Source organism: Fomitiporia mediterranea (genome assembly GCF_000271605.1).
Source record: "Fomitiporia mediterranea MF3/22 unplaced genomic scaffold FOMMEscaffold_10, whole genome shotgun sequence".
NCBI classification, from domain to species: Eukaryota; Fungi; Basidiomycota; class Agaricomycetes; order Hymenochaetales; family Hymenochaetaceae; genus Fomitiporia; species Fomitiporia mediterranea.
In genome coordinates this window covers 2134858-2160704 of record NW_006760395.1, presented here as the reverse complement: position 1 = coordinate 2160704, position 25847 = coordinate 2134858, and the positions used below count along the sequence as shown (strand labels likewise).

Sequence of the window (25847 nt, the reverse complement as noted above, 5' to 3'; positions counted from 1 at the left end):
AGGATGGACTTCATCCTAAGTATCAAAGGCAATTATAGTTGGATTGTTTGAATCTAGACACAGTTTTGTATGAAGAATTCAAAGACAGGCTTGAGAACATTGAAAAAGCAAATGAAGCTGTTGGAATTAAATAGTATACAGATACTAGAGATCGATTCTATCCTCAGAGTAACAAAGAAGACTATCGAAAAGATAGATGGAAGAAGAATGACTAGAGGAACTACAGGAATGATAATAAGAATCAACTAAAGGACAGGAATTATGATTATAATTGTAATAATTGTAACAGGCAGTGCATACAGTCTAACAGTGTAAGTCCCAAAGAGAAAGACTGATCTAAGGACTACAAACTGAAGTACAAGGATACTAGGCAGAATAAGCAAGAGAACAGTAAGAAGACTTATTCTACCAGTGTGAAAAGGCATTCACAAGCTGAACTAGACAATATGAGAGCTAAAGGACAATGTTTTATCTGTAAACAGACTACACATTTAGCTAAAGATTGTCCTACACACAGTACAGTAAAGCTGAACAGTGTTTCCAATGCAAATACATTGTCTAAGAGTGTTAATATCAATTATTCTACTCTAGATAAGTTAACCAATACTTTAGAAGATGATAATTACTTGGATTTGGATCTTATAGTAGACAATACAATGGATCCATCATCTTCTATGTTGCAAATACAATATATGGCTATTCAGATACATTATCCAGACAATAGTTATGAGTCTACAACTCAGAAGAATGAGGATTACAATTCATTAGCTGGTTACAATACTATTTTGCAAGTATTTGGTCTAGAACAATTGGATTTGAAGCTACAAACCTCTTCTGACACTTCAGAATTAAAGATTCCCCTCATAAATGCTGAACTTAGAAAGAGAAATCAGAGGAGAATGAGATCAATCTACAGAAATGGCTATTTCTACAGTGAATACAATGATACAGTATGTTTTAGAATTACTAGATGTCTTATAGAAGGAATTCTGTACTGTTTTGACTGGAAATGCAACAGAAGACTTCAGAATAAGTATCTACACAATTGATTCTATGTTTTCAGAAGTACAGATACACAGTTTACAATCATAGACAATTGGGAGAACAGAAATGAGTACACATTACCTGTTAAGATTACTTTTCTGAATGGATTTGATGTTAGAGAATAGTATTCTCTACTCAGACAAGCTTAATATTCAGCCAAATACGTTTACAATCATTAGGAACTATTAGAGATAGAGGATATCTTTAATCCTGAATTGTTTGAGCTAATGTATTCAGTTGTGAGCATGGAAAACATTGACTTGCGTTCCATATCTGGAAATAGAGCATATATGTATGATTTACCTATACAAATCCATACTATGACTACTAACTTCAACAATTTTAATACAATTGAGTGTACTACAGCTTATGCTAAGGACTTTAAGAGATCAATACCATGTCCTATCATAATTACGATCAAAATCAATAGAGAATTAGTAAGAGCATTAATTGATTCAGGATCATTAGCAGATTTCATGTCCACCAAGTTTGCAGATCAAATAGGCATCAGGAAACTTGTATTAGCTAAACCTCTACCTATACAATTGGTAGTACAAGGCTCTAGATTGAAAGTAAACTATTGTACTAATGCTAGAATACAATACAGAGAGATAAACACAATACAGCACTTTGATATCATGAATTTGGATAACTATGATATTATACTAGGAATGCTGTTCCTCTTCTAGCACAAGATTTCTATCAGTTTCAATGAGTCCAGACTATGGATTGAAAGTACAATACCTCTACCAATAACAGGAGAACAAGTCACAGTCATTTCATCAAAGGTTATTGATACTTATGATTGAGAAATTGACAAATGTAGACAAGAAATCAAGCAATATACTATAGATTTGTTTAAAGATGCTTTGGAAACACCTCTACCACCTCTCAGAGCCATTAATCATAGTATACCACTCTTAGATGAGGATAAGAAATACAAGTTCTGTAGGGCAACTTGTCCAGATCCTTTGAGAGAGCAATGGTAAAACAAGAGAAAGAACTATATTCAATCAGGAAGATGGAAAGTAGTTACAGGATCAAATGCAATGCCTATGCTACTACTTTAAAAACCTAGAAAGACCAAGGAAGACCCTATACAATTGAGAACCGTCATTGATCTTAGAGAGTACAACAAGAATACTAAGAAACTATCATCTCCTTTACCAGATATCAAATCAGTATTGAGGAGAGTTGCTTCCAAGAAGTATAAATCACTCATTAATGGCAAAGACATGTATGAACAGATTAGAATAATCCCTGAGCATGTAAACAGATCAATATTCAACACTCTGGATAGAACAATGGTTAGTGAAGTAATGCAATTAGGTGATTGTAACAGTAGAGCCACCTATCAAGTGTTAATGAACCACATTTTCTAGCCTTACTTGGGTGACTGGATGGATATCTACCTAGATGACTTAGTGATTTATTCAGACACAATTGAGGATCATATGTAACATCTTAGAACTGTCATTGATATATTGTGCAAGGAGAAATTCTACCTCAGTGAACATAAGATACAATTGTTCCAGAAAGAACTGAAGATACTAGGCCACATTATTAATGATCAAGGCATTAGAATGGACCCTCATAAAGTTGATTCTATTCAACAATGGAAAGTACCTACTAATAAAGATTTGTTACAAGGTTTCTTAGGATCAGTAGGGTATTTAGCACTCAATATACCTCAGTTACACATTTCTACAGGTATTTTATCAAAAATTGCAGGAGAAACTGTATTTTTCAGATGGACATTTACTGAACAGTGAGCATTTGATCAAATAGTAAAGCTAGTATTGGATTTCAGACATAATCACAGGATAGTATTGGACTATAGTAAGAATGCACCACCTATTAACATTGTTACAGACACTTCAGCTTCAGGAATTGGAGGAATAGTCAGCCAAAGTCATGATTGGAAAGATTCCAAAATAGTAGTGTTTTTCTTAGCAAAATTAAACCCTGTACAACAGAATTACCTAGTACACAATGTAGAATTACTAGTAGGAGTAGAAACTATGCTAAGACACAAGAATCTACTACAGGGAATGTATTTCTTTTAGTATACCAATCATAGAGTATTAGAACACATTCTAAGGCAACCAGTATTAAGTGGAAGACAAGCCAGATGGTTAGAGAAAATATCAGACTTTGATTTCACCATAAAATACATTCCAGGCACTACAAACATTCTTGCAGATGTGTTATCACACATATACTCAGGAGATTTACTAGGAACAACTCAATCTTAGTAAGAATATACACTACAACTTGATGACAATGATCTATCAAGGATTAATCAAGTTAGGAATAACATTTCACAGCTGTTAGAGATACAGGATACTGTATATATTGAGGCTAGACTAGTAGTAGTAAGGAAAACTTCACCTTGAGGATTGATTGCAAGTTGACTGTGTAGCAGAAAGACTAGATTAATTACCAGACATGCTAGAAACTCACAGACAGACCTCCAAACAGAGGGTGGGCCTGCTACAAGGACTAGAAGCTAGTTTACAATACTAGAGAGCACAGAGCAAGATCAGGAAACAGATACACACAGTGAGGTATTAGAAACACTGCCTCAGAACACTAAACAATTGAATTTGCATGAAATAAATTTACCTGCAAACGTACCAGACACCAGAAGTAATACACAAGGATACAGACATTCAGACAATGATATTAGATTGGAAATTAATGATCAGAACGTCCCAGTACTAAAGAACACTACTGATCAACTCTAGAACTCAATTGAACTACAGTTACCTGACATAATAGCTCAATCTTCACTGGATTTACAATTCCCAGAATGTCCCAAAGGTAGATATCATGAGGATAACTTCTTCAATCAGATATTACAAGATCCAAAGCACTTCCAGAATTTTCATGTTGAAAATGGACTCATATTTTGCTAGGAGAGTAAGAGGTACATACTTTGCATACCTAGAATTCTAATACACAACAGAAATGCTAGGGAAATTGTAATAGAGCATGCACATTCTATTTTGGCACACCTAGGACTGTGAAAGACACTTTTGTACCTTAGAGAACAAGTTTAGTGGAAGGATATAATCATAGACATTAATTCCTACTACAATTCGTGTCATACATACAAGATCAGCAAACCTAACAATCAGAAACTGTTTGGTTTACTACATCCGCTCTCAGTACCTAATAGGCCTTAGGAAGGCATAGGAATGGACTTTGTTAGACCTTTTCCTGAATCGAAGAACTGTTTAGGACCTTTTGATATGATTTGTACAGTTATTTGTCTATTAACTGGTATGGTACACATTATTCCTACTAGGCAAACATACAGAGTAAGAGAAATTGTAGAGATAGTATTTGAAAACGTCTATAAACTGTATGGACTGCCTAATTACATTGTTAGCAATTGTGATTCCCTATTCACCAGTATGTTTTGAAGAAGATTACATGAACTTATAAGTATTAAATTGAAGCTATCAAGCACATATCATCTACAGACTAATGGATCAACTGAGAGAATGAACAGAACAATTACTTAGATGCTCAGACAGTGTATTTCTCCTAAACAAAAGGATTGGATACATAAACTACTTATGATTGAGTATACTATCAATACAGTAAGGTCAGAAACTATAGGATACACACTATTCTTTCTAAATTACAGTCAGATGCTAAGGAACTTGATATGGAACAACCCCAGGAAGGATGAATATCCTAGAGTAAGGACTTACACTCAGAAAGTAAAGGATGCAATACTACAGGCACACAATACAATCCTTCAGGCAAGGGTAAAGTAAACTAGACATGCTAATAGACACAGACAACCCTCTTCCTTTGAATTAAACGATCTAGTGTATGTTTCTACAAAGAACATGAATCTACCAAGACAGTGAGTAAGGAAACTAGTACTAAAGTACATAGGACCTTACAGAATAATTCAGAATGTAGGAAACAAGGCATTTGAACTAGATCTACCCAGGGAAATGAGGAATTGTAACATACACCCTGTATTTCATTCATTGCTACTTAGGATACATGTTCCAAACAATGATAGATTATTCCCTAGAAGGGAAGTAGGACAAGTTACTAGATTAAACAATGAGAACAAGGAATGGACAGTAGATTTGATTGAAACTCATGCAGGACAAGGGACTACTGCTTTGTTCAAAGTACTATGGAAGTCTGGAGATCACACATGGCTACCCTATAATAAAATTGCACACCTTGAGGTGTTAAAGGAATACTTAGACATACTTGGAATCAATTCTATCAATGTACTAACTCTAGGAAAGGGAAAACTCAATACCAATGACCCTCAGGTTAGTATCAGTCTAGTAAAACATGAGGCAACCTTTCAAACACAATGCTACAGCATGGACATACAGGTAGACATATGTAAAGGCTTTAAAAACTGTGCATATAGTCACTTTACTACACATATCATGTCTACTACTCAAGAATCTGTTACTCATACATTTGCATCCACTTTTCTACAAGGCACAAATATGCCTCATCCTCCTCTACAACTCTTAGTTGGCCCTCAAGCACAACCAATCATGCAGGATTAGGTTACTCACAACCACAGTATAAGTACTAACTATGTTTTTGATCAAGAGGAGCTTAAGGAGATTGTAGCTTTCTCTAGGGCTACCCACAACAATTCCCTCAACCCTACTATACAACTCCCAGAGTGTTATCTCATTGTACTACACTTGTATAACTTCTACATTCCTTCTCATACAAGACTGAGCCTGCTACCACTGTTCCAAGACTGTGTTCAACATACTAAGATAATACAAGTGTCTCAGGACTTTGTATACTGTAAGAACATAGTTTTGAACTAAGGTAAATGTGTATATATTCTGCATTATATTATTACAAGCACATATACCTTACTGTTTTACTTAGGTGCAAAGTATAGAGCTGAGCAAATCAACAATAGAACTACTATATTCTACTCTTACAACTGTAAACGTCCTCAGATCAAGTTGCAACTACCCTCAACGTCTACCAATCTTACTTTAGTACTCAATATGAGTGCTCTGAGCTCATTCAACACTCAAGGCATTACTCTACTACCAAATCCACTACTTTCTACTCAATCTGACAGCCATTCCAACCAATCTACTGTGAGTTCCACCAGTTCCACTACAGAACATGTCTAAGCCAGACAGGAACACATCCAGTCCACTATGGGACTGATCAAAGACACATCTATGGCTGTGGAGAACGTCCTAGTGTAACAGTACTGAACTTTGTAGTAAGTTACTAACGTTTTCTTTTGTTTTTGTGTTGTTATTTCGTTTATTCTAGTACTAACTCCCTTAGCATTTAGGACTAAATGCTGGAGGGCGAGTGTAACAATTGCACTACCTGTGCATTTGCACAACATGTGTTGTAAGTGCTTGTGGGTGTTTTCCTTTTTGTTCACTAGACTACCCTGTATCCTACTACATGTGTATACACATATATAGAGGGTTTTCAAGCTAAGGGTTAGGGGATTCTTTCTCCTTCTTGGTGCTTGATTACTAGGTTATCCTAGTCAGTAGTTGAGTACACTGGTAAAGAGAGAATCTTCACATAAGGCTAGTATACCTATCCTTACAGTCCTACTGTGTAATGATCTGACACAATCAGCAATGTAGTAATAATAAAATACAAACCAGTAAATCAAATCCTTACACTATGCCTAATACTTATTCTGAAGTAGTATCATCTTATTCCTAATGTATATACACTTTACCTTACTCAATGTACTGATGTCTGTCTTCTAATGTATAATGTAGCCTTCTAACTTAATAGAATACCTGTGTAAATTGTTTAGATTGAAATATTTCTCAGTATCCAAGAGTAGTCATAGTTTATAGTCTAGTAATACTTGATAGATTGTCCTACTTGTACAGTTTACTATTTGTATTGTCTTATAAACTATAATACTATCTGGCTGGTTGTATTCTGATCTTCTAACATTCTCAGGTCCTTTCCTAATGTCCTAGTACACATTCTTATTGTCTGTGAACAGCCTGTATTTCTTAAGAGTATTGTTTTGATTTGTGGCTCTAAGAATTAGTAGTAGTGTCTCTAAAGTGTCTATGTATGTGTTGCCTTGTGCCTGTAGCATCTTAGATTCCTTGAAACAATAGTTGTATGCATGTTTCCTAGTCCTTTCTATATGCCATACATATCTGTAGTCTTGTAGAATCCTTTCTACACTGTATGCCTGTACTTTTGAGTGTAAAATGTTATTGTATACACTATACAATTGTCTATCTTAATGTTTAGACTTCTTACAATGTTTATTCCTGTACTGAATGTCTGTAGTATAATGCCTAAGTGCTGTAGTCTCATAGGGTCTCAAATATACTGAATTTGCCCTTTCAAATGTGTAGTTTGTATGCCTGAACTTGTGTTCTGTTGTAGAACTCTCTTGTTCCATTACTGAATCCTTAGTATTGCCTTCATAAGGTATCCAAATTGATAAAACATGTATATTGCTGCTAGATATGTAAGAATCTGTCTTATAGTCTGTAATCAACTCTAATTCTATGTAGTTCTTACTGTTCAAGTTGTCTGCTAACTTATCTAAAGTAGTGTAACTAATACTGACATTCCTAGATAATGAACTATCATCCTGTACATTGTTCAATCTGATTGTATTACAAGTAGGACAATTCCTGGCTGAGTGATCTTCTTGTTCACAAATAAAACATAGTTCTTTCACTCTCATTTTGTCCAATTTTGATTAGGAATAATGTTTGAAACCTGTAGTATATGTCCTGTGATTGTTTTCTGTCTTACTTTCATACTAGTCATCATTCCTTAATAGATAATACAATTGCCTAGCCTTTCCTTTAGTGTTTGTACTACTTGTATGTATAGTATCCTGACTAGAGTTACTATGGTCTGAATCATTACTTTCACTATCCTATAGAGTGAATTAATTGTTTCCTGAACTATTAGAATTGTCTGTATGCAAATAATCACTCTGAGAATCATTACTACATCCTTACAGATGGAATTGATGTTCGGAATCTATGTACCATTTGATTCCTATGGATTCATTTGCTTTCTTAATACTTTCAAGCCTATCCTTAAAGATTGAGTAATCTACTGTGTCTGGATTCAAGCAATCTAATTGTAATTGCCTCTAGTACTTGGAATTCAATCCATACCCTGCCTGTCTAGTCAAATCTTACTGAGAAATGTCTCCTAGATTTGTTACTTTCATCTCTAAGTCATACAAATAATCCTGAATGTTCCTATCACCTTGTTTTAAAGTATTGAACTCTTTCTACAGTATTTCAGCAAAGTTGGAAGGGAAACAAAAGTCTATAAGTCCTCTAAAGAACTGAGCAAGTGTCCATCTATACTTATGGTTTACAATCTTTTACAAATAGAAATTCATTACTTTTCCCTTAATAAAACCTAGCATTATCCTTACTTGGCTCTTAGGGAAATGATAAAGTCCTGATTGTTTCATATACTGATTGACTTTAATAACAAACTTTGTATACTTCTGCAAGTCTGGTTCACCTAAGTATACTGTAGGAGCTATTAGTTCTGTACTGTGTATCTGTATCTTCAATTTGAGGAGTTCTTTGTTCTGTTTCTTCCTCAAGTGTTTCTTACACTTCTTAGTAGCTTTAGTATTACTTGAATCAATGTCTGACAGTTTGAATAAAGTATTACTTTGATTATTGTTATTAGATGAAGAGGAATCTGAATTATTACTGTCTAAGTCTAATCCTAGGTCAAAATTTCCCTTTCTCTGTATTCTAGAGCTCTGTATTGCTCTGTATACATAACTATTCTTTGCTAGGCTCTCTGAAGGTCTTACTGATGCAAATCTGCCTTTCTGAACATTATTCAGTACTTTGTTATGCTTGTGTCCATTGTTTGTTCTTAAACTACAGTTGGAGCTATTCTTATACTTGCTACACTTAATATGTAGCTTTGAACTGTATAGTTTACTATAGTCTGAATTAATATTGTTCTTACTAATACTACTAGTGTATGCCTTGCCTGGGACTGCTTTCAATTGTGAAGTATTGTTATGAGATCATTTGTTTACTGATTTAATACAATGTATGCTCTAATACTCTGAAAAACTTAATGTTTCTATTTAAGACTGTATATATCTAGGTTTTTCACTTTCTCTCTTATTCCTGAACCTGGCTAGGGTGTTGTATCTATTGTAGTACTCCTGTACATTGCTCCTGTACAATGTGTAGTCAATATCTACTATGTATAAGGTTAAACACTTGATTTTGTAAGTGTATGCTTGATTTTCACCCTCTAGATCAAGTACTAATCCTTGTAGTTCTAATTTGTATTCACTTTTGCTATCCTCAAAGTACTAGTCTGTCAATGTGATGTCTGTTTCACTAGGATAGTCTGAATTGATTTCACAATTGTATTGAATGTCTAACAGTTCTGGTTTTTGTTCCATTCCTTACACTTTGTATATTCCTCTTACTTTGTACTTTCTTTTTGCTTTCTATAAATACAATCATTTGTCTAGACTCTTGAGTGTTTCTTCTACACTCTTAGATTGATAGTTATGATCTCTACTGTCTGTTAGTACTGTAGTATGTCTGGATTTTGTTCTGTAGCCTGCCTGAAGCATTTTACACTTTTCTCTTACAATACTATTGAGTCTACTCTTGTTTGATGGAGGAGTTACTTTCTCCTCTTCCTGATACATTCTATCAAACTTGTACGTTTTCTTATTCAAATCTTCAATATCTATTGAACTGTGGAATGGGCTGACATGTCTTATGTCTATCTCAATTGCTCTGGCTCTTACAATGTGTCTGAAGGTCTTACTTGCCTTCTAAAAGTCTTGTTCCTTATCAAATCTCTGTAGTTCTAATACCTAACTCTTCTAGCCTTTGTTACTCTTGTTCTTTGAGTCCTGACTACTTTCTTCACTGTCTAAAAGGGTCTTAGATGTCTTATTACCCTCTATATTACTGTTGTCAATGTGTTTCCATTCTAAAGTAAGTGTGCTCACTAAATACTCATCTATACTCTCACTAATACTAACTATATACATAATGTACTCCTTGTATTAGCTGGCAAATTCCTCAATACTTACTGTTAGCTCTCTATGTCAACTTGGTAAATCCTCAAACCAAATTGCCTACTCTCTATTAAGTGAATCCTCAAACTTGGTAGCCTCAAATCAATCAAGCAAATCCTTAAGCTCAATTGCCTGTACTCAGTGAGTTGAATCCTCAATTCTAACCTTTTGTACTCAATTGGATGAATCCTCAAATCCAATCACTTAAGTGTTTCTACTCTCTGTACCTTTGTTTACTATTTCTCTAAGCCTAGTAAGGTTAATACTTGCTAGTGTCTGCTCTACAGTGTGTGTTTGTCTAACTATATGTACTAGTATAGTTACATACCTTAATTCTACATTATTAGTATGTAGTAGTTCATTAGGGTGCCTCCAGCCTTGTGTAGACAAGGACTTATCACCTGGAATAAGTTCATTAGGTTGCCTCCAGCCTACAAGGGACAAGGACTTACATTCTAGCATGTTAGTATCAATATCTGGACTTGGGTACCCTCTGAGAATTGTTAGTCAAGGCTTAGCAGTCACATTGTAATTAATAACTAATAGGTAATCTTGTTGTCTATTGTCTGTAAACTTAATGTGTACCTGTTTGTTCCTTTTTGCCTTTACAGATGCCTAGTCCTTGACCTATCCAATTAATGCAAACCTCTAGCATATCTAGCACTAGTCTATATCAATATGTGATAATGTGTTCTAAAAGTATTCTACAGTATTCTGAAGCATTGTGAACCTACTAAGAGCTAATCTTGTAAGTAGTCTCTGTTTCTACTTGAAAATCATAACTTTACTTACTAATAATTCCTAATGGGTACTAGACAACAAGGGAGACCTAGGGTTGATTAGACCCTTTAGTTCCTCAGTGTCTAGCAAGAGGTTTCAATACTAGGTGGGTACAGTCAAAAATATGTAAGGAAACTCACTGTTCCTCACAAGAGAATTCTAATCACCCTTAGTTCACTCAACTACTGACTAGAATAACCTAGTACTCGAGTGAGGGGTCAGGGGAAAATAATCCCCTTTACCTAGCAGTCAATACTGTCTTTTATAAGGATATACACATGTAGATACATGAGGAGGAAGTGTAACTAACTATGAGAATATATGTGCTTGTGGGTCCTACTGTGTAATGATCTGACACAATCAGTAATGTAGTAATAATAAAATACAAACTAGTAAATCAAATCCTTACAGTTACTTATTGAGTATAATATGATTGAGTGTGTCAAATCATTTGTACTATAGTGTATAGTACACTAAAGCATTTAAGATGACAATTGTAGTACATATAGTCATACATATAACTACTGAGAGGGAATCATAATCACTTAGATGATGATTTCAAAGTGTTGTGTTTGTAGAGGGTAAGATAAAAGTGTAGTAATAATGTAGATATGAGTAGGGAGTGTAAGGCTCATAACCTGTTAGCATTTTAAGGTTGCAATGTTTCCCTAAGAGTTAGTCACACAAGTAGGGGTTTAGTAGACTCTACTCATAGTGTGTAGGTGTTGATACAAGTTGACTGTATAGTTTGTAATTTGTTGTATATGATTATAAGCTTTATTGTCCTTAGATTAAAGTATTATACATGCTATTCTATATTGTATGTCTCAGATATATGTCTTGGTTGATGTCTCAGTGTAATAACACATTGTAATGAGACAGTTCTGTATTGTATAATGTATATATGCACATAGTAAGACATTAGACAAATTTACTCAAAGTAAATGTTAACAATATACTTTTTTTTAATTGTCTACTATCTAATATCTGCCCTACTAATTAAAAGGTACTCTTATACATTCAAATTAAATGTTTCATACTATTTATTAGTGTACAAAATAGTTGTTCTCCTCTTTACTATTATTAAGACTGAGTACAAGTGTAACTTCTTTTACAATCCAATCTGACAGATACAATGTGTTGAACAAGTATACTAAATAACCTGTACTACTACTAGTAGTACAGAATCCTACTTGTGTACTCTACTACTTAGTACAGTTGGTTTTTGAATAACACAATATAAATACAAATATTCAGTCAGAGTTCTTATTGAATGAGTACATTAACTGTAGGTTGATACTATAGGATGAATAAGACTTGTTACTCACATCAAAGCATTAATGTAATGAATGAATACACTTGTTAGACTTAATAAGAATAAAGACAGTTGAATCAGAGCTACAACTTTCTTAACTATGTACTGAGAAACCTTTACATAGCTATTAAGAGGACATATACTTGTAACAGCAGTTCAATCAATACAACATATATCTGACAATGTACTATGTGTCTAGCACTATTGATAGTCCATTCCTGTTCCACTCAACCATTACCTTGTCATTAATTGTCCAGCTTACTTATTACTTAGCATATTAAGCAACATTACAGGTATTGTCTATTTGGCAGAAAGTAACAATGCAACACATGTTTTACACAGTAATCAAAGGCAGATTGAGCACAAATCAGTGAAGATAGGAGGGAAGGGGGATAGGGGGTAGCAGTAGGCAGATATAGTACAGACAAGACAAGAAAGGCATGCATACCAAACAGAGGTTGTAACTTCAACTAAGCAGGAGCAAGAAATGACTGACAACACAAACCCAAGGCTGAAAGCACTAAAAAGAGGCTCTAGCTGCACGTATTGAGAAACAGAAAGAGGACCAGACATACCTGAGCGATAAGTCCACGACCTGGTGCCTAGATGTTGAGGTTGTTCATTATAAGTATAAAAACATGAGAGAGAGAGAGTGGAAGACGAACCAAGGCAGCAATTCACCAGTCAAGACATGAATTATCGTTGACAACCAGCTGATAAATAACGATTGTAGAGAGCTGAGACGAATTCGAGGGAACAAACGAAACGTGCAGGTCCGCTTAAGAGCTAGACGTCAAGATTGTCAGCGATAAGGCATGAAAGGATAATAAAAAGGGACAAACGTTCACAGCAAATCAACTGTCGAAATACGCGTCTGAACCAACAACCAAGGAGCAGATGAAAGAGAAAAAGAAACGACGAGAAAAGACAGTGAGGGAGGGGAAAGACGGGTGTGATCACGTTCAGGCAGGGAAGAAGGTCGTACGGTTGAAATCGGCGTGCTTGTAGTGGAGCTTGAGCTGCTGGACGACCCACCAGGCAGGAGTCCCATAGGTGACATGGCTGCTAAGCCCCTTGGGCATGCTGGAGTGGAGGATGGCGAGCATGAGGCCACCGCCAGTAAAGATTACGGACCCAGAATCGCCTTTGGCAGAGAAGTTGCCAGAGGTCTTACTGTAGTTGTAAACCGCAACTTCGATAGACTCTTTGCCAAATTCGTCGCAGAGGTAAGCTTCCAGTCCGGAGTAGCGACCAACTGTAAAATCAGTCGTGCAGCCGACCTTGCCAACAATGTAAACTGGGTCGCCATTCTCGTCGTAACAGTCGGGATTAGCAAGCTGCTCGCGTGTAACAACGCCCTGAATCCTGAGCATGCGGTTGGAGGGGAACTTAATGCCGGACGGATTGGTATTGTTGGGCCAGAACATTGTGTTCAGTTCGTGAGAAGAGTATTTGTTCCCTGAAGGTTATTTTTATGAGGTGAGATAGATATTCATGGGAGAGACAAGACAAAACGCACCGAGGTCCACGAAATTCCCCTGGAAGTTGTCCTTGAACTTCTGAGGGTCGAGTTCGAAGGTACCGACGTCCCGAGTGTAGTAGTTTTCGTCGACGTCAATGGCAATCTTCGGTGCCCAATCGACGGAGCCGATGTTTCGGCGGGCAATGTCGTGCCACTGAGTGTTGATCTCCTTGAAGAACGCCTGGAGCTTGACGTTGTCCTTGTTGACCTTCTTCAACTGAGCTTGCTTCGTCTCCAAGGCTTCCTCGTCCTCCTCCGCCTGCTCCGGGTCGTTGCTCTTCGGCTTCGCCTCCAATCGGGCAATTTCTTCAGCCAAGCGGACGGCCTCAGCGACGTTCTTGGTAACCAAAGCTCTGGTCTCGGCAAGCAAGCGCTGGAATCGTCTCATTCCGCAGACCCTGACGTATTGGCGAGGCGCGCCAGCGCCCATGAACTGGTAGTCGACCGTTGTATCAGCGCGAAGGACGTGCTTGTTGCTGACACCGAGGACCCTAGCACTAGGATCACTGTTCCTGTCCTTGTTCTCATGGAAAAAAAAGGAGACGCTGCCCTGGGCATCCATGTCCTCCCTCTCTCTCGTAGCAATGGGCATTCCCAGCACGGCTGTCAATGCGCGACGGACGTAGTAGGTTGGGTTAGTTTCGTCACCGACGCGCATCAGAGCCAGACCCGACAGCTTCTCCACAGAACCCTCATACCATTCGACGACAGCACCCTTGACTTTGTGTTCTTCGAGAATGCGGAGAATGTCTGGTGAAGCGTCACGGGCATTCTCTGCACTGGTGGTGGTGGGATGTGTGGAGATCCAGATCACGATGGGACCTAGAGTCTTCTTCCCGTCCTCGTCGCGGGTAGAGAAACGAGCACTCTTCAGGGCAGAGTACTTAATACAGCGTTGCTTGAGCAAGGCAACAATCAATGGAGCGACTGTGTGCCAGACTGGGTTGAGTGGCGTTTTGAACACTCCTTCCGCGGTTTTGACAGGGATTTCAGACCATCTGGCCCTAGGGGGAGGAAGTGGGAAGGGATTAGACTCGAGATCGGAGCGGTACAGAAGTTCAGGAGGGTCGGGAGAGATCCCGTGATAGTAGTGAGTCCTCTCGAACTCTGAGACAAGGTGTGGGGCGGTGGCAGTATCATCTGAAGCGAGGCTAAGCTGAGAGATGAGGGTGTCGGCATCACTAAAGGTCGGGGAGGTCGGGACTTGGATATCTTGCTGAGCCGAGAGGTTCTGGCACTCCACCATGAACCATGTCAGGCCTAACGGCAAAGTGGTAAGTGGGATAAAGGCGGAAAGAAACTGAGAGACTCGCCGTCCAAAAGTTCTGGGTGTGCCCTTGCCATTTCGATCGTGAGTCTGACGGACTCGGGAGTGCCTACAGGGGACGATAAGTAAGGGATAGACGTGCACAATGACGGAGTGACTCGCTGTCGCCCATGAACCCGTCATTGATGAGATCTTGGTCACTGAGTTGGACAATCTCTACAGAAAACGATCAACGCTCGTAAATGGAACAGACAAGGGGAAAGACTGGCAGCACTCACTTTTATCTTCTTTATCTTCCATGGTAGATGTTCATGCAAGTGGCAAAAAAACGCAGGAAAGCTTGTAGATGGGAGGAGACACAGAGCCATCACGAAAAAGTCGCAACAAATGTAATTAATAATAGCAAATATAACATAATAATGTACTTATATATCAATTACAATTCAAAATTACAATTATACTTTGCTTGTAATTGAAATGTAACAAATGTATATAAATATAATACTTATACAAGAATTGTATTATACTACAATTGTTTTTTGAAGCAAGTAATGTTACTACCAGTATTACTACAATATTATATGTGAGACATAAGTACTTAACTTTTATTATAATATGTTAAAATTGTATATAAATTTATATACAACAGTAGCCAATTAATAATAAAGTTTATAACAGTTCTCTATTACTCTTGCAAGTGTTTTATAAGAGTTCAACTTTTGTTATATTATAATGGAAGTATTGCATTACTCTTGTAATATATACATAAGTCAGAGTGATTATACTCTTATAAAGTAAATAATTGGCTGAACAGCTGTTTATAATAAACTCATAAGTATCTTAAGTACTAGCCAAAATATGTGTACATTTATTCTCATCAGTCAACAGAGCATTTATAATAATAATATTTTAAATGTGATACTTTATAATATAAATTATCTGTGATTACGTAATCAAGGACTGAAGATCAATGTAACCTTGTGGAGGTTACACGCGATCTGTTAGCCTCATCACATGACTTATCTTATAAATAGCTCTCACATGGGGCATTTCACAATTTCTTGCCTTAAGAAATAACTTACATAATGATAAACATTATTTGTAATTTAGTTTACCATTTTTGGTTGGCAGAAACTCTGAACAGAATTTAAAATTTTCATTATACAAAAACTAGAAATTAATTTTAACATTTCCCTATTTGTAAAATCTTTAAATATATGGAGATAATAATTTAAAACATAATTTAAAGTTTTTCCTATAGCAAAATTATAAATTTTCTTTCAGATTTAGTGACAAGAAAAATTTGAAATTTCTTTTATAATATTAAATTGAATGAAATATTAAAATAAATTTTAAATTTTACTTGAGAGAGAAATGCCATAAAGAATTTAAAATTATTTTAGAGTGGGCAATCAATGGGCAATCACTGGGCAAGCAATGGGCAAGCAATGGGCAAGCAATGGGCAATCAGTGGGCAATCAACAGGCAATCAACAGGCAACTACCAAATGAAGCAAAAATGTCTTCATTTGGTAGTCACCCGTTGATCACCTGTTGATTGCCCACTGATTGCCCATTGCTTGCCCATTGCTTGCCCATTGCTTGCCCACTGACTGCCCACTTTGAAATAATTTTAAATTTTTTTTGGCATTTCTTCTCTAGGTAAAATTTTAAATTTCTTTTAATATTTTATAAGATTTAATATTATAAATGAAATTCTAAATGTTTTTTGTCTTAAAATTTGAAAGAAAATTTATAATTTTGTTTTAAAAGAAACTTCAAATTATGTTTTAAATAATTATTCTCATTTATTTCAAGATTTCACAAATAAAGATATGCTAAAATTAATTTATAGTTTTTGTCTAAAGAAATTTTTAAATGTTGTTTACAATTTCTATCAACCAAAAATGGTAAATTAAATTATGAATTATATTTAACATTATGTAAGTTATTTTTTAAGGCAAGAAATTGTGAAATGCCTGATGTGTCTAAGACATTCCCAAGACTGTATCTCTTCTTGTACCTCCTTCAATACTAGTCAATTGCCTGTTCTGCAACCTGAGTGAGACATTGTCTCCACTTTTTTTTGAACGTCACAATTGTCTGGCCTGCCAACTGCTATAAAGACTTACTAGCTTCTCTGACTGTCAACCTGCCACCTGCCACTTGTCACTTGTACCTGCCACCTGCTGCCTAGACCTGCCACTTGCCACCTGCCTCCTGCACTCGACCTGCCACTAGCCACCAGCCACCTGTCTACTCCAACATGCCCTGTCCTCTAGCCCAAATTAGTGGTTATAAGCCCAACTCTGCCCCTACTGTAACAGACAGTCAAATGACCCTAAAGCTCCTTGGTGAATATGCCTGCAAATGCACTGCCTTCTTCACACACAAGAATATTCCCAACAACAAACAAGTCTGCCTCATCATACATGGTCTTGAGCCCATTGAAGTCTGTAGTTGGTATACAGCCCACCCTGGCTGGATTGAGGCCATGGAGTTTGAAGAGTTCATTGCCAACCTTAAGGGAATTGTTCTTGAGTGTAATTGGGACCTTAAGCTGTGTAATGAAATTGAAAATCTCAAACAGGACAGAAAACATGCTAACAAGTTCTATTTCAAGATTCTTGGCCAAAACCATCTCCTCAGCAGAAGTCCTGCCATCCTCTCTTACCAGGAAATCTGCTTTCTCATGAGCACCTGTCTGGATATTGACCTCAAACGAGTGTGCTCTGAACCTGGAATTCAAGGCATTGCTGACTTCCAGGACTGGCTTGCTGCTGTTTGTGAGGCTGACAACCATGTACACAACCACTGCAAGCTCATTGCAGATACCATCCATAGCTACAAAGGCAGTCGTGCCACACAGTCAGCTCCCTCTTTCTCTGGTCCCTTGAGGACTTCTAATACAATTTCTCAGGCCCAAGAGAATGCAGCAAGCCTGAAAATTGAGAAACTCTTGACTGCAGAGAAATTCACACTCAATTGTCACAATGGATGCTTCAAATGCTGTTTCATGTATGTCAATCACCTTGCAAAGGACTGCCAGATCCTGTATTCAAGAATAAATTGTACATCTATCACCAAAGCAGAAGGCATCTGCCTACGTCCAAAGCACATGCCCCCTCTGCCATCTTTGAACTGTGTCAAGTCTGTGCCAGTCGCATCAATTACAACTAATATCTGGCTCAATCAACTTCCCAACTATGTGTGTGTTTCATTGTAGCTTGAACCACTCACCACTGTGAGTTTGTCATTGTCCTATCAAGAAGAAGATACAGTAGCAGCTGCTCTTGGGGTGGAAATGCCCTCAGCTGTCCATGTCAATGACTCAGACAAGTACATGCCTATTAACCCCCCCCAAATCCATTGGGAGTGTCTGCTAGACGGTCCTGCAACACCAAAACCCTTGTCTGTCTGTGCCCTTATTGACAATGGCTCTTCTCTAGCAATTATTGATGAAGCACTTGTATGCAACCTCGGATTGCCCTGTTTCTGTCTCTCTAGCCCTATTCATATCTCCCTTGCTCTATCCAATTCTTCTTCCAATTCTTCACAAACCCTACATGAATACATTAAACTCTCCCCTACTTCTGTTGATTACACCTGGAAATCCCACACTATTAGGGCAGTAGTTGCCCCCTCCCTGTGTTCACCAATCATCCTAGGCCTACTGTTCTTACTTGTGAATAGAATCACAGTCTCTCATTATCACACACAGACTATTTGCTCCACTCCCAACTACTAGCTCCTGCCTGTATCCTGCTGGATTCCAACTTCACAAGCATTACAAGTTGACTCTCCCTCTCCAGACATCATCTCAGCAGTACATGCAAAAATCCAAGAGCTTGCCTCACAGGATCACCTCTCCAAGTTAAGTGATGGCCTGTGTAAGCAATACACTTTACTTTTCTGTTCAGAGCTCCCCCATGTGGACATTCCCTTCTGATGTTTTCCACTGCTTCAAATTGAAAGATCCAAACCTTCAGATAAAGCCTTGCCAGTACTCCTGCCCTAGAAAATATTGCAACACATGGGAGGTCCTTCTACAGAGCCATCTTCTGACTGGCAGATTAAGACCCTCTTCCAGTCCTATCTCCTCTCCTGCTTTCCTCATTGCTAAATCAGACCCTTCAGCTCTTCTGCACATGGTTTGTGATTATCAGGAGCTTAACAGCAATACAATACCTGATAACTATCCACTACCTTGGATAGACAATATCCTGGCTGACTGTACAAAAGGTCTTATTTGGGGAAAAATTGACATGATGAATGCCTTCTTTCAGACCTGTGTTTATTCTGATGACATCTACTTGACTGCAATCAATACACTGTTTAGACTCTATGAATGGACTGTCATACCTATGGGCTGCAGAAATGCTCCTGCCACCCACCAGCATCATGTGACGGAAGCCTTGCATTGTCTCATTGGCAAGATCTGCCATGTCTATCTGGATGACATCATTATCTGGTCTGCCAATCTCGAAGCCCATGCTAAGAATATCTCTGTTGTTCTAAACTCCCTTCAGGAAGCACACCTCTTCTGTTCTCTGAAGAAAACCTCCCTGTTCTGTTCATCAATTGATTTCTTAGGTTATCAAATAGATCAGCAAGGCATACATACAGACCCTACCAAAACTGAGAAGATTATACAATGGCTGGTGCCACAATCTTCTTCAGACACACAGAGGTTTCTTGGTCTTGTCCAGTTTCTTGCTCCCTTTCTACCTAGACTTGCAGAACATACTGCTGTCTTGAACCCTTTGACATCAAAGGAATGTGATAAGGATTTCCCACACTGGTCTTCAAAGTTTCAACATGTGTTTGATGCTATCAAGGCTCTTACTATGTCTGCACAATGCTTAATGGTCATTAACCACCTGGATCCTGGTGACAATAAGATCTATCTCTACACAGATGCCTTGGATCTCTGTACAGGCACAGTTCTCTCCTTTGGGCCTTCACCAGACTTGGCTCATCCTGTTGCTTATGACTCTACTCCCTTGAAGCCTGCAGAGTGTAACTACCCAGTCCATGAAAAGGAATTGCTTGCCATTGTGAAAGCTCTTAAAAAGTTCTGCTCTGACCTCCTGGGAACTACATTCACTGTATTCACAGATCACAAGACACTCACAAGTTTCCTTTCCCAGAGAGATCTCTTGTGCTGACAAGCATGTTGGTAAGAATTCCTGGCTCAATATGTTTTTAATGTTCAATATGTGCCTGACAAACAAAACAAAGCTGCTAACACTCTGTCCAGACTTCCAGATGAGGAATTCTCCCCCCCTACAGTAGTATCCTCCTGTCTTACAATCTCTACAGATGAACAATTACTTCTTCAAATCCAATCGTCCTACAAAGATGACCCATTCTGTACTAAGCTCCTCTCTCAGCCTCTTGAATCCCTTAGTGTTCAAGTTAAGAACAGTCTACTGTTCTTAGGTGACAGGCTTGTTGTTCTGTGTGTCAATCAACTCTGCAAACATTTCTACAAACTTGCTCATGACTCTATGGGCCACTTTAGGATTGACAAGACTTATGCAACACTGAAATCATTGTTCTACTGGCCAAACATGTGTTCTGACCTTGAAAATTCATACATCAAGCAATGTGACTCATATCAAAGGTATAAATTGTCCACTCAAAAACCTGCCAGTCCTTTGCACCCTCTTACTGTGGCTGACTAGCATGGCAATACAATTGCTATTGACTTTATAGGTCCTCTGCCTCCAGACCACAGGTTCAACAGAATTGCAACTATTACCAACCAACTCAGTAGCAACATTTGCCTACTCCCCATCTGTATGGGCCAAACTCCTGAAGAGTTTGCCTGTGTTTTCTTTGACAGATGGTATTGTGAAAACAGCCTTCCCCTCAACATCATCTCAGATTGGGATCACCTCTTTACCTCCAAGTTCTGGAAGGCTCTTCATAAAATTTCAGGGGTTAAACTGAAGATGTCTACAGCTTATCACCCTCAAACAGATGGAATCTTGGAATGTACAAACAAGTCAGTCATCCAGGCACTTCAATTCTACATCAACTGACAACAAAAGGGCTAGTACTGTGTGCTACCTTGTGTTTGGTTTGAGCTTATGAACACCAAAAATGTGTCAACAGGATTTTCCCCCTTTCAACTTCACCTTGGCTAATGCCCCTGTCTGATCCCACCTCTTGTACCCTTACCAGACAATGAGCCTACCCTTCTAGAGGACAAGCAAGCTCATTCTCTCATCCATCAGCTTGATCTTAACATTGCAGAAGCATGGGACTCTCTCATCCTGGCTAAAACTTCTCAAGCTCATACTGCAAACCAGAAGAGGAGTCCAGAAGACTCCTATACTCCCAGTGATTTTGTTATACTATCTACCTTCCATCAGTGTCAAGATTACACTCAGAGTGGTGACAATTGTGTAGCCAAATTCATGCTAAGATGGGACAGCAAGTACTGTGTCCTCAAGGCTTTCCCAGAACACTCTACTTACCAGCTTGAATTGCCAAACTCTTGCACCAAATTTTCTACCTTCCATACATCTCAGCTCAAACAATACTATACAAATGATCCTGCATTATACCCTACATGTGAACTTGCACAACCTCCTCCTGTCCTCACAGAGGAAGGACTCAAAGAGTAGGAAGTAGAAGCTATAATTGATTAACAAAGACAAGGACACAGCCTCCAATACCTTGTTTGCTGGAAAGGGTACAGTCCAGAAGACAATCTTTGGTTGCTCAAGCAGGAACTAGACAACTGTACAGTATTGGACCAATAGGAACAACAGTTATGTGCTGACTCTCATACATAGCCCTCCTCAATCCTCAATTTCCATTCTACAAAACACTTGTAGAGCATGTTCAACTAATGCCTTCTCCTCTCTTATCTTCATCTTTGTATTCAACACATCTTTTCTCTTACAGACATTCTCAATTTCCATTCTAATATATCCCTCCTTCTTCAATCCCTTCCCTGCCTTGCCTGTTCCTTACCCCCTATATTTATTCACACACTCTTACACTACTCTTCCCTTTCCCCTCTTTCTCTCTTCTTCCCAGTAGGGAAGAGTGTAACCTTGTGGAGGTTACATACAATCTGTTAGCCTCATCACATGACTTATCTTATAAATAGCTCTAAGACATTCCTGAGACTGTATCTCTTCTTGTACCTCCTTCAATACCAGTCAATTGCCTGTTCTGCAACCTGAGTGAGACATTGTCTCCAATCAAGAGTATATAATGACACACTTGTCCTTGTCACTTCTTTACCTCTACCTCCACCATCTCTCCCAACCCTCTGCCCTTAATACTATAATGTTGCTTTTGTTCTCCTAGTACAGTCCTCTACTTACAAGTGTTCTTTAGTAGGCACTCTGCCTATAACAACCTAGGTAATAAACATTACTATACTTGTCTCTCCAATCTGTTGTTGTAATGCCTGTACTGAGCCTTAGATTGTGTGACAACAAGACTCAGTTAGCTACACTGTCCTTTAGTGTAAAGTGTAAGTAGTCAGTCTACTTTATAATAACATACTTGTACAATAGTTACTCATCCCTCTCCTCCTAACTTCTTGTCTCCCTTTCATCCCTCCCACTCCTTGTTCTGCCTCTTGTATTGCCTCTCCTTTATTGCCCCCCTTTTTATTATACTTACCTTCTTTTTTGTAGTTGCATTTGTGTATCCACATTTTTTACTAATACAGAACAACTTAATTCTATACATTCATATACTTCTTCCTACTCAGTAATACAAGTAACAATTAGTAAGTACATACTTATAACAATGTCTATGTATAACTACTCCTCAGGTGCAATCCTCCCTCTAACCCCCTACACAGTCTCCTACCCTACTTACCATTCTATACTTAACATTACTCTTAATAAGTTTATACTGTGTGTATATAAGTCTACCTTACAGCTTACAACAGTTTCTGTACTGTTCTGTACCTCTCCTAGTGTAGAACCACATTTCTGAACCTAGACCTTCTCCTAAGCCTAGACCTTCTTAGTGTGAACTCTAGAGTCACACACATTTCCTCTTTTGTCTTTATACTATGTTTCCTTATTGTTTGAGTCATATACCCTTCATTCTTAGAGTGTATATACTCTCCTTTTTATCTTTTGTATTGTTTTCCCCTTTAGGTATGAGCTACCTTTGTTTCATTTCTAGTATATATAGTTTTGATCTTTCACCTTTGTTACACTAGTTCTTATTCCTGACTATAACAAAGGTGAGTTCTTACATGTATATAGACTAGTTCTTATTCCTGACTGTAATAAAGATACCTTTGTTCTGTCAGTATTCTGTGTATGTTAGTAAACCTAGAACTTAACAGAACTTGTTTACAATAGTGTTTAACACTTCCCTAGTACTGTTTTACTTTTTTTTTAACATTGACAAAGTAGTCTTTGTTATACTATATGTTAGTAAGGTTCCTCTAATCTTCCTGAATGTCTCCTACTGTTAGTAAGGTTCCCCCAGCCTTCCTGAACACACTACTACAGTCTTAAAGCAAGTTTGGCTCTCTTCCTAACTATATATAACTAGGTCTTGTTTCCTCTAACACTAAGTATCTTTGAAAGCTACTATAGTTGCCCCTCTATTAACTAGAGAAGCTGTATTTACTTCCCCTACACTACTACTATTTATAGTAACCCTAAGTTCAGATTTAGTAAGTAGCTCAGACCTCTCAGAACTAGAAAGTAACACTAGTAAGCTACCTACTCTGAACTACTAGAAGACTATAATGTTCTGTACTATATTTACTAAAACTTAAGTAGTTTGAGAAAGTACAACAAAGTCTCTAATACTAACTCTAGACAACCTAACACTATACACTCTCTAGTTATAGATTTCTGTATTTTACAAGTATGTGTCTATTAAATCTGTCCTTACAACCTATATAGTTACAGTTATAATAAGATGTTTACAGAACAGTAAACTATACTAGTAGTACAAGTATGACTAGTCTAGGCTTAAAGGGCTTATACTAGACACATTTTATTAGGAGCTTTAGTGTAAAATACTCTCTACAGACTAGGTAGTACAAACCCAGAATAAGTTACTAGTAACACAGTAAGATAGTTGCAACTTCTAAGAATGACAGTTATAGGTTACTAGAATCAACTTCATGTTAGGACACAAACATTTATCAGTATATATAGTGTAGACTAAGTGTTAAGCCAAGCTTGACATTACACCCTTTTAGTAAAGAGGTTCTATGTATAGTCTACTATATATAGTAATCCCTCCTATAATGTTAAGCTTAGAGTAGTCAGGGGTTTGATTCTAATATAGGGTTGTCTGTAAGCAAAAGTATTAGGCTGAGAATAAGCTTCCTAAAAGGGGGGGAGTGAATTTCTCAGTTGCTTAGAATACTAGGACTAGGACTCTATATTAGAATATCTCTCCCTACCTCTAAAGACTGTCAAGGTTAAGCTAGAAATAGTAACCCTTAGAGTCAAACTCTATATACTAGTCATGTAAGAACACATGACTCTAGAGAGGAGAGTAATGTTAGGACACAAACATTTATTAGTATATATAGTGTAGACTAGGTGTTAAGCCAAGCTTGACATTACACCCTTTTAGTAAAGAGGTTCTATGTATAGTCTACTATATATAGTAATCCCTTACACTTCAGTCTTCTAGAAGATTAGTGCCTTGATTCTGATAGACTTTACAAACTTCTTAAAGTTAACCTATACTCAGACCTTTAGTTTAAGCTTTACCTTACACTTGTAAATTTGGTCCTAACACATTCTGAGTAGTTTGTAACATATACAGAAAGGTTACATATAGTAACCTTAGTAAACAGCCAGATCCCTAATCCTACAGATCACCTCCCAACCTTAGAACCAGTCCTAAGAAAGGAAGTAACAGATTGTACTAGACTCTACAGGTAGTTAGAACATGTGTATAAACTGGTAGAATAGTTAGAAGTAGACTGTGTAAAGATTTGTAACAGTGTAAAAGTAATACTCACAGTAGAACAGGCCTAGAAGAAGGATCAGGAGAAGTAGTATATAGGAAAGGTTATTCTTATAATAGTTAGTCTAAAGGCTGTCTTAGAAAGTACTGTAAAGTGTATCAGCTTGTTCTATACAGAGTGCTAGCTTCTAATAAAGAACTAGGAATGTTTCTAATACTATAAACCCTTTGTAGATTATAGGGGGAACAGTTACTTAACAGGTCTGCCCAAACTGGAAAACATAGTCTCTATTATAAAAGTGTATATTAAGTCCCTATGTCTGAAGCAGAAGTCTGCTACTTCTGTACAAACAGAGTAGTCTATAGTGTTAGAACCTGTAAGTAGAGATGAATCTGAGTACATTCTAATGTCTGACTCCCTCCTATTTCTAGACTGTTACATTCTTATAGAAGACAGTTCTACTCTAATCCAGATCCAACCTATAATTGACTCTAGTTGTTCTACAGTTCTGATTAATGAGAAACTAGTGTTCTAAATGTGTCTTAAGTAATTCCTACTTAAGAAACACATTATTATGACTCTAACAATCAAATCAGTAAAAGAGTTAGGGAAACAGATTACAGAGTAGGTAAAGCTATAAGTGTAGTTAGTAGATTAGAAATGGACATCAAAGGTTGTAAAAGCTTGAGTAGTTAATAACTTGTGTAATGAAATAATTCTTAGTATACTCTTTCTCTAGAAGAATTAGATTATTATTAATATAGAAAGTTAGACAGTTATTCTAAAGGATTCTAACTATGATCTGATGAAAGTAGAAATTGCAGAACCAGTTTGTACTCTACAGCCAGCTTGTAGAACCTTAGAGCCTACACTAACTCTGACTATAACTGTTTAAGAGTGTATAGAAACCCTAGCTAGG

At 37.5% G+C, this 25847-nt stretch overlaps 1 protein-coding gene across 1 annotated transcript; it reads right to left on the bottom strand.

Annotated features, from left to right (window-relative positions):
• Nucleotides 1-13174: 13174 nt before the first annotated feature.
• FOMMEDRAFT_136267 (uncharacterized protein) lies at nt 13175-15301 on the bottom strand (the record flags this gene model as incomplete). Its single annotated transcript, XM_007269596.1, has 3 exons — nt 13175-13671; nt 13732-14874; nt 15280-15301. The coding sequence occupies 3 exons, from the start codon at nt 15299-15301 to the stop codon at nt 13175-13177; spliced, it is 1662 nt and encodes a 553-aa protein (XP_007269658.1).
• Between the last annotated feature and the right edge of the window lie 10546 nt (nt 15302-25847).